Source organism: Emys orbicularis, chromosome 4, assembly GCF_028017835.1.
Source record: "Emys orbicularis isolate rEmyOrb1 chromosome 4, rEmyOrb1.hap1, whole genome shotgun sequence".
Lineage (NCBI taxonomy): Eukaryota > Metazoa > Chordata > Testudines > Emydidae > Emys > Emys orbicularis.
Window position 1 is genome coordinate 154,645,742 of NC_088686.1, and position 10,492 is coordinate 154,656,233.

A 10,492-nucleotide genomic window follows, 5' to 3' on the forward strand; every position below is an offset into this window, starting at 1 on the left:
CCCCTCCCACAGTTTCTGTCCTTGGTCAGTGCATCCCCAGAGTTCAGAAGTTCATCTGCAGAGTTTACCTCCCAGCCTGAGTGGAAGTGGGGGGAGGTATGGGGGGCACCTTACGTGCTCTGCTGCTCGGGTCGACGGCTGACTGCCACGCCTCTCCGTGGAGTTCTGCTGCAGTCTTCACCACCAGCCACGCCTCTCCGCTAGCCGCCCTGCTAGCTGCTCCAATGCACTAGCCATCCATCCTGCTAGCTGCTCACCAACATGTCTTCAGGGCCCCCCCCACACACACACACTTAACACAGCTCTCAGTGATTTCAGCTCTTAGTAACTTCAGCTCTTTAGTGATTTCAGCTGTTAGTGGGGGGCTTCAGTGCTGGCACACTCAGGGCTTGTCTACACTTACATTTTATAGCACTCTAACTTGCTGGCTCAGGGGGGTGAAAAATCACCCCCCTGAGCACAGCAAGTCTGAGCGCTTTAAAGTGCTAGTGTAGACAGGCTCCGAGCGCTGGGAGCCGCACTCCCAGCTAATCCCCTTGTGGAGGTGGATGACCAGGAGAGCGCTCTCCCAGTGCTTGCACGCAACCACACTCACACTTAGGGTGACCAGATGTCCTGATTTTATAAGGACAGTCCTGATATTCGGGGCTTTTTCTTATATTGGTGCCCATTACCCCCCACCCCATGTCCCGATTTTTCACACTTTCTATCTGGTCATCCTACTTCACACTTCAAAGCACTACCAGAGAAGCGTTCCCGGAGCAGCACTTTGACGTTTCCAGTGGTTTTTTTTCAATAACACAAGCTAAAACCAGCTTGAGCACCCACAAAAATTAGCTCTATTATTACACAATGGAGAGAGAAAAGTCAAAATTGTGTTTAGGCCCCTCAGTAGGGACCCACACTACCAGTTACACAGGCCCATCACCAGCCTTTTTCAGCTCACTGGACTTTGGAACCCATGTCCCTTATGTAGCAAGAGTTACTTAGTTGAGGGCAAAGTACAGTTCTACTGTCCTTGATTCACATAACCAGGATAACACTTTATTACTCCTGCCCCAATCACAAAGAGACTGGGGATCCCACAGCAGCCAAAGTGACAATTTGGGCAAGCCGTCCCATCATGCTAGGCAGGGTGGGTGTGCCCATGCAAACGAGAGCAGCCTCGGAAGTCGTTTTCCACAGCTCACCACCAGATGTCAGGGGAGAGCTCATTCTGACTCTACTTATTGCATTAAGAAAAGATACCGTAGCCCAGGAAAGCAAAAGGCATTGCAAGTCGGTGCATCATACGTAGCAAACACGGATGCCTACTAGCATTGGAACCTCTGCACTTCACTCCCGTGCCGGCCACCAAACATTACTGGTGCCTTTCAACATCAAATTGCTCCCTCAAGGCATCCCTAACCCTTACAACCCTGCGCTGGGCCCCTCTAATAGCCCTGCTCTCTGGCTGTTCAAATTCAGCCTCCAGGTGTTGAACCTCCGTGGTCCATGCCTGAGTGAAGCTTTCACCCTTCCCTTCACAAATGTTATGGAGGGTACAGCATGTGGATATAACCATGAGGATGTTGTCATCGGCCAGGTCCAGCTTCCTATACAGACAGCGTCAGCGGCCCATTAAACAGCCAAAAGCACACTCAACAGTCGTTCTGCACCGACTCAGTCTGTTGTTGAACCACTCCTTGCTGCTGTCTAGGCTCCCTGTGTAGGGTTTCATGAACCATGGCATTAAAGGGTAAGCAGGGTCTACAAGGATCACAATGGGCATTTTGTCTTCCCCTACAGTGATCTTCTGGTCTGGGAAGAAAGTCCCGGCTTGCAGCTTCCTGAACAGGCCTGTGATCCGAAAGATGCGTGTGTCTTACAAAGGTTATAACTGACTGAATATATTCCTCCTTGTATGCATGTATCATTCTTGTATCTGAAGCTAGAAATATGAAGTATAACTCTGAGGTCCTATTGTAATGAGCCATTAATGATGGTTTAGAATCTTGATGGCTCCCATTGACTAGGACAATTGGTTGTAGATGGTTTATTTACCTGCAAGCCTTCCTGTGTACGTATGGGCCAGCCCCTGGGTAATGAAGAATAAGGTCTTACACGACATGTGACCATGTCACATGATATTGGAATCCATCTTAAATCTGGTGCTTTTCCATTTAGAAGGAGGGGTGGGGACCCAGAGAGACAAAAGATTCCCGCCTTGTGCCAAAGCTATAAAAGGGGTGGAGCAGGACAAAGAAGGCCAGTCATGAGAACAGCCCTGCTTACCACCTAAGGCTGCTAGTCATGAGAAAGCCCCTGTTTTCCACCTAAGATGTCTGCTGGAACTAACAAGGACTGTACCAGGGGAAAGGATTCGGCCCAGACTAGGAAGGAGTCTAGTCTGTGAAAGAAGCTTATTGGAACATCTCTGAGGGTGAGATATTACCTGTAATCAGTTTCTTAATGTATTAGGCTTAGACTTGCATGTTTTTCCTTTAATTTGCTTGGTGACTTACTTAGTTCTGCCTCTTATTACTTGAAATACTTAAATCCTATTTTTCTCATACTTAATAAAATCACTTTTGTTTATTAATGAACCCAAAGTAAGTGATTAATACCTGGGGGAGCAAACAGATGTGCATATCTCTCTATCAGTGTTATAGAGGACAGACAATTTATGAGTTTACCCTGTATAAGCTTTATACAGAGTAAAATGGATTGATTTGGGGTTTGGATTGAATTGGGAGCTGGGTTTCTGGGTGCTGGAGATAGGAAACCTGCTGAGCAATTTTTGGTGAAAGTCTGCAGCTTTGGTGGCATGGTTCAGACCTGAGTCTGTGTTGCAGCAGGCTAGCGTGTCTGGTTCAACAACGCAGGGTTCTAGAGTCCCAAGCTGGCAAGGAAAACACTGGATATAAGGAGGGACTCAGATTCTGGGGGGTTCTTGTTCTGAGCTAACAGCTGTTATGAACTTGTGACCACAGACAAACCCCCGGGTGTGCCTTGAAGACCTTCCCAAGCCCTGGTTGGGGTTCGGGTCATCTCTGGGTAGCTTATTTGCATGCGTGTAGGTTCTTGTGTTCTTCTCAATACATTTTCCCTGTAACGCTTTCACCTTAAGAATAAATGTGCTTGCTGGGTGGTGACTTACCTGTGGGCACTGATGCTGGTTATAGCCTCTGAGGAGAAGGCAACGCAGGCCTGCAGAGACGGTCTGGCCTGCTGGTGAATTCACAGTGTAGGCAGGGAATTGTGCAGCCTGGAAATACCCAGAAGGAAATGAGACACAGGTGTGTGTCCAGGAGAGGTGACGGCTGAGGAGCTGGGAGCCTCGAATGGGAGCCCTTGCTGGACCATATGGGGGAAATACAGGTGCAGTTGCCCTGACCTGGGACACCAAGCAGAGCCCTGTGAGCTGAGTGTGACCCAGGGAAAAGCCAGAGAGCGCTCTTGGGTCTGTTGGCTAAAGCAGCTTGGGGCTAGAAGCTGAGAAGCAGCTCCTTAGGCCTCGGCTACACTTGCAAGTTAGAGCGCATTAAATCAGCCCCGGGCGCCATAACTCCTGAGGCGTCCACACTGGCAAGGCACGCAGTGCGCCCGGACCCTGCGGCTGGAGCGCCCCTGGTAATCCACCTGCATGAGAGGCATAGTGCTTGCTGCACCCTGGCTGGAGCGCCACGGCACCAGTGTGGATGCCCTGGTCTATTAATGCGCTCTGACGGGCCTCCAGAAGTGTCCCACAATGCCTGTTCTAGCCACTCTGGTCATCACTTTGAACTCTACTGCCCTGCCCTCAGGTGACCAACCGTCAGACCCACTCTTTCAATTCTCTGGGAATTTTGAAATTCCCCTTCCTGTTTGCTCAGCAAGGCATGGAGTGCTCTCAGCACATCTGTCCAGGTGACCATGCCTCCACGCGGGTTCTGGAGTCCCCAGCTGGCAGGGAAAACTTGCTCAGAGGTAATTTCAGCACATCAGGTGACAGTCCTAAGGGGATGCCTGTGACCGAACCCGTCACAGGGGGTTTTGCTGAGTAGTGTGTGTGTGTGTCCATCCATCTGTCCTACTGCCCCCTGCTGGAGAGATGAGCCCTGCCCCGTGTGTGTGTGTGTGTGTGTGTGTCCATACATCTGTCCTATTGCCCCCAATGGAGAGATGAGTCCTGCCTGTGTGTGTGTCCATCCTCTCTATCCTCTGAGTGCCAATAGCTGAGGGTGGCAAAAATCTTGTCTAATAATTTCAGGGTGAGGACTGAAAGCCAGGACATCTGGGTTCTGTCCTCAGCTCTGAGAGGGGAGTGGGATATAGTGGGTTAGAGGAGGGGGGATCAGGGAACGAGGACTCCTGGGTTCCATCCCCAGCTCTAGGTGGGCAATAACGGGCAGTGGTTCAGGGACATCCGCTCACCCCAAGGTGGGTGCGAGGTGCCCTTCCAGCAACGGGGGACGTGCTCTGCCCCATGCCTGGCTGCCCTGTGTCACTTCCTTCTTGCGCCATCTCCGCCGCACATCCCTTCCAAGAAGAGTGAGAGGTTGATGTGGGCATCTGGGGCCAGCTCCCCTGACAGGGGCGGGTCCATGGCCTCCCAGGGGGTGGCCCTGGCACCGGGGGCTGGCACCCTAAGGGAGACACACCCAGGCTGGGGCCCCTTTCTCCTCTTTCCCACCGCCCCCCTCTTTCCTTCCGTCCTTTCTCTTTCTGCTCCCTGGTTTTCTCTCTCCCTCCCTCCCCCACCTCCCTCTGTCCCTGCCCCACTCCTTGGATGTAACTCATCCCTTCCCCGTAATTCCACCCCCAGCCGCTCTGGGCTGGGCTGGGCTGGGCTGGGCAGGGCTGGGCTGGGCGGTGACCCCGTGTATATAAGGAGCTTTGAGGAGCCTTCACCCCTGCAGTGTGACCTTCCCCCACCAGGCACAGGGCAGGTGAGAGCTGCTCGCTGCTGAGCATCCCTAGGGGCCCGTCCCCTCTAGGGGCGCCACTGGCCCGGGGGTGGGAAATGGAGCATGGGGCCCGTCCTCTCTAGGGGCACCACTGGCCCGGGGGTGGGAAATGGGGCACGTGGCCCGTCTTCCCCAGGGGCGCTACTGGCCCTAGGTGTGGGAAATGGAGCATGGGGCCCGTCCCCTCTAGGGCACCGGCTCCGATCTGGCCCCAGAGTGGGGCCTGGCTGGCTCAGGGCAGGGGAGTTGAATCCAGTCTCTCCAATCCTTCCTCCAGGTTGCTCTCAGCAGGTGACATCGGAGACATGAATCTCGCCTGGGTACCGCACCTCATTGTCCTGGGGACGCTGCTGGGAGCCGACTACACCAGTACCGATACGGCAGGTAATGCTGCTCCCCAGCCCGCCCCGATCCTGCTCTAAAGTGACCCTCCCTGCTGGGGCCAAGCCCAGGGGAAGGGGCAGCAGGATGTGATTATTTATTGGCCATCTCCCGGCTCTGACCCCCTTCCCCACCTCTCTCTCTCCTGCAGGTTCCTGGTGCTACAAAGACCCAAAATGCGGTAAGAGAATCCATCCATCCCCTGCAACACAGACATCCACTCTCTGACCTCACCCAGTGCGAGAGTTAATTACTGTTTTCTCACATTTGGATGGGTGTGGAAACTGAGGCACAGAGAAGGGCAGTGTCAGCGTTCCAGAGCCAGGGATAGAACCCTGGAATCCTCACTCCCAGCCCCAGCCCCAGCCCCCTGCTCTAAACCACAAGACTCCAACCCCCTCCCAGAGCTGTATGTAAAACCCAGGAGACTCCCCTGCTCTAACTCACTAGACTCCCATTTCCCCCACTTTATCCCACCAGAGCCCACTCCCCTGCCAGAGTCAGGGACAGAACCCAGGAATCCTGACTCCAGGTCTAAAATTTGCATCATGCAGCCACCTCTGGGGTGGGTGACAGCAGCTGATTAACATTCTGACTCCTCCCCCATTTCCTTCTCTGGCCCTTCCCCCTCCCTGATGGCTCCTCCCCTCTCGGCAGGTCCAGAGACATGGGCAGCTCTGGGGCACTGTAACGGCACCAGGCAGTCCCCGATCAACATCGTCACCCCTGCGGCTGTCCACAATCCCCACTTGGGGGCTGTGTCCCTCGCTGGCTATGGGGATGCCAAGAAGCTTATCTCCATGGAAAACACGGGGACGACAGGTAGGTACAGACTGATCCCTAAAGCGAGCACCCTGCTGCCGTGCCGGATGCCGGGGTCCCAGAGCCAGAACTAGGCATTTTAGCACCTGTGGTGAGCAAACATATTTGTGCCCCCCAGAGGCGACGTATGGGGGGGCAGGCAGGGGGCCTGTGCAGAGGTGGCCTGGCTCAGTGCACAGGGCAGGGGGGGCCGCCTGGCATCCAGCCAGCACCCCGGCTCCCACAGCTCAGAGAGCCAGGGGCCCACCAGCTTCTGATCCGCCGGCTCCTGGCAGGAGGCGACAGTTTTCAAACACTGGGGCACACCTGGGTGACTGCCCCGCTCACCCCGCCCATGTTACAGCCCTGCTGGGTCCCATTCCCCACCCTGGTCTCTCCCCCACCAGGCAGTCCCCAATCAACATCGTCACCCCTGATACTGTCCACAATCCCCACCTGGGGACTGTGTCCCTCGCTGGCTATGGGGATGCCTGGAAGCTTATCTCCATGGAAAACAGGGGGACGACAGGTAGTACAGACTGTCCCCTAAAGCGAGCACCCTGCGCTGCTGTGCCAGATGCCTGGGTCCCACTCCCTGTGTTGGTCTCTCCCCCCCTACAGTGGACGTGCATTTAGCGGATGGGCTTCATCTCTGCGCTCAGGGGCTCCCAGCTATCTACACAGCCAAATCCTTCCACCTGCACTGGAGCCAGGGGTCAGACAAGCCTGGCTCGGAGCATTTCATCAATTACAAAGGGTTCTCCATGGAGGTGAGAGAGGCAGGGGGCGCAGCGCTGGCCCCAATGCCCCAGTGCAGAGCTAGGGGGTGCTGTGCAGTCTGGAGCGGGCTGGGGGGGCTCAGCAGGGGGCGCTGTGCTGCAGGGGGTGGGCAGGGGCTCAGCAGGGGGCACCGGGCTGTAGGGAGCGGGTGGAGGGCTCAGCAGGGGGCACTGTGCTGCAGGGGGTGGGCAGGGGCTCAGCAGGGGGCGCTGTGCTGCAGCAGGAGGGCGGATGATCAGTAGGGGGCGCTGTGCTGGAAGGGGTGGACGGGAGGCTCCATAGGGGGCGCTGTGCTGCACGGAGCAGGCGGGGGCTCAGCAGGGGGCGCTGTGCTGCAGGGACCAGGGCAGGGGGATCAGCAGGGGGCGCTGTGCTGAAGGGAGTGGGGAGGAGGCTCGGCAGGGGGCGCTGTGCTGAATGGAGCGGGTGGGGGGCTCAGCAGGGGGCGCTATGCTGGAGGGGGTGGGCGGGGGATGAGCAGGGGGCGCTGTCCTGCAGGGAGCAGGCAGGGGATCCATAGGAGATACTTTCCAATTTTCCTCTCTCTCCCCCTTTAGCTCCACATTGTGCATACCAAGAACAACCTGAACAAGACTGATGCCCTCAAGGATCCCGAGGGAATCGCTGTGCTGGCCTTCTTCCTCCAGGTGAGGCAGTGCGGGGCCATGAGCCCGGACTCCTGGGTTCTATGCCCAGCTCGGGACAGGGAGTGGGGTCTAGTAAGTTAGAACAGCGGGGGCTGGGCATCAGGACTCCTGGGTTCTCTGGGTGGGAAGTGGTATCTAATGATTCGAGGAGGAACTTGAGCCTTACTCTGAGTCACTCTGACTCCCAGCCCTCCCCATGCCTCAGTTTCCCTATTTGTTGTACTCATGTGATCTTGTCCCTCAGGCAACAGCCCACGCACGCCCCTCCCACTCCTGGGATTCCTTCACCCGGCACTTGAAGAACGTGGCTCTGAAGGGTGAGTATCCCCTGAACTGGGGTGCGGGAGAGGTGGATTATGGCTGGCCTAGCATTGTGCCTGGGGACAGTACAGCTCTGTGCCGCCAGGGGGTGAGAGAGAGAAATGGATTAGAGGAGGGGAGTGGGGGCGAGGAGTCCAGACTACTGGGTTCTGTCCCTAAAGCTGGGAGGAGAGTGGGATCTAGTGGGTTAGAGCAGGGGGGTTGGGAGCTAGGACTTCTGGGTTCTATCCCCAACTCTGGGAGGGGCTGAGCTGGGCACTCACTCTGCCTCTGCCCCTCCAGGGAAGAAAACGAATCTGGACGGCTCCTTCTCCCTGCGGGGGCTCCTGAGCTCGGTGGATCTAGCCCGCTATTACCGCTACCCCGGCTCCCTCACCACCCCCACCTGTGACGAAGTCGTGGTCTGGACTGTCTTCCCCGACCCCATCCTGGTGCCTCTTGACGTGGTGAGTGTGGGGGTGGGGGAAAGGGAGGGAGTCAGGACTCCTGGGTTCTATCCCCAGCTTTGGGAGGGGAGTGGGGTCGTGTCTAGTAGGTTACAGAAGGGGGGCTGGGAGTCAGGACTCCTGGGTCCTTTTTCCAGCTCACCTCCCCTCTGCTGTTCAAACCCCCACTCTCTCTGCTTCAAAGTGAACCCCATCAGAACCTTCTCAGTTCTCTCCATTGATGGGGTGTCCTCCTCTCCACTAAGTAGAGCACCCCAAGTTTGCCTCCCCCCTCAATTTGCCCCTCCCCCACTAATCTGTCTCCCTCCCCGCAGGTGGCTGCGTTCCCCTCCATCCTCCACTCCACAAACTCAGATGCTGGGCCTCGGTTGCAGAACAACTACCGGCCTTTGCAGAGCCTTGGGGATCGCCAAGTGCAGGCCTCGGCGGCCCTCCGAGTCGCCCCCAGCTCCTCTTCCACCCTGCGGCCTGCAGCCTTGATCCCTCTGCTCATCAGTACCGCAGCAATCACCTGGCACCTATAGGGGGACAGAGCCAGACACCTAGAGGCTGGGCCTAGGCGGGGGGGTGCCGGGAGCCAGGACTCCTGGGTTCCATTCCTGGTTCAGCCACAGACTCCCTATGTGACCGTCATCAAGCACCATCCCGCTCTTGGCCTCAGTTTCCCCATCTATAAAATAGGGATAGGTTTTGCTCCACAGTCCTGGAGACAGCATTGATCACAGTCCTCTTTGAGAATGGGTGGGAACACACCCTTCAGCTAATATAACTCAGGAAGAATGGATTGCAAGCCCCACACTGCCAGGAGTTTGGACTGAGTGGGCAGAGGGGCTGTGACGTTGCACTCCATATGTTTTATAAAAGTATGCTTATGAATGTAAATATGATGTAACTGGAATATGCTTTATGCAAAAGGTCTTTTGTAAGGTATCATTACAAAGCTTATAATCTACTGAGTGTGTTCATCCTATTTGTATGCATGTATCATTCTTGTATCTGAAGCTAGAAATATGAAGTATAACTCCGAGGTCCTATTGTAATGATGCAAAGTGTGGGCCATTAATGGTGGTTTAGAATCTTGATGGCTCCCATTGACTAGGACAATTGGTTGTAGATGTTTTATTTACCTGCAAGCCTTCCTGTGTACGTATGGGCCAGCCCCTGGGTAATGAAGAATGAGGTCTTACAGGACATTCGACCATGTCACATGATACTGGAATCCATCTTAAATCTGGTACTTTTCCATTTAGAAGGAGGGGTGGGGACCCAGAGAGACAAAAGATTCCCGCCTTGTGCCAAAGCTATAAAAGGGGGTAGAATAGGACAAAGAAGGCCAGTCATGAGAACAGCCCTGCTTACAAGCTAAGGCTGCCAGTCATGAGAAAGCCCCTGTTTTCCACCTAAGATGTCTGCTGGAACTAACAAGGACTGTACCAGGGGAAAGGATTGGGCCCAGACTAGGAAGGAGTCTAGTCTGTGAAAGAAGCTTGTTGGAACATATCTGAGGGTGAAATATTACCTCTAATCGGTTTCTTAATGTATTAGGCTTAGACTTGCGTGTTTTTGCTTTATTTTGCTTGATGACTTACTTTGTTCTGCCTGTTTTGACTTGAAACCACTTAAATCCTACTTTTTATACTTAATAAAATAACTTTTGTTTATCAATGAACCCAGAGTAAGTGATTAATACCTTGGGGAGCAAACAGCTGTGTATATCTCTCTATCAGTGTTATAGAGGGTGGACAATTTATGAGTTTACCCTGTATAAGCTTTATACCAGGGGTCTCAAACTCAATTTACCTTAGGGCCAGTGCCAGTCCTCAAATCCTCCCAGTCGGCCAATAATGCCACTGAAGATGGTGTTCAGAAAAGAAAACGTTTATATTGTATTTTTATTTCAAATTTCTTAGAAATAATAAAACTGTCATACAACTTTATACAATTCTTCGCCTGCCAGAGAGTTTTTAGTGTTTGCCAGACACCTGGCAACACTTCAGTTCTGTCAGTTTGTTGATGTTTGGCCTCAGTGACTGTCCTGTCTCCCAAGGTCTGTGAGAATGAGCGATAATCCTTCAGGATAGGTTGTAGATCCGTGATGATGTACTCGATCCATTGTCTACGGTCAAGCTCTAAGATACAACCACATTTGCTCCAATCCCTGAGACAGAGACAAACACCTACAGGATCT

General features: G+C 54.2%; 1 protein-coding gene across 1 annotated transcript; it reads left to right on the forward strand.

Annotated features, from left to right (window-relative positions):
• The first annotated feature begins 5,233 nt into the window (after positions 1-5,233).
• Positions 5,234-9,969, forward strand: LOC135877359 (carbonic anhydrase 4-like). Its single transcript, XM_065402786.1, has 8 exons — positions 5,234-5,312; positions 5,461-5,490; positions 5,967-6,131; positions 6,732-6,880; positions 7,448-7,537; positions 7,782-7,854; positions 8,141-8,304; positions 8,619-9,969. The coding sequence occupies exons 1-8, from the start codon at positions 5,234-5,236 to the stop codon at positions 8,826-8,828; spliced, it is 960 nt and encodes a 319-aa protein (XP_065258858.1). The 3' UTR covers positions 8,829-9,969.
• The last annotated feature ends 523 nt before the right edge of the window (positions 9,970-10,492 follow it).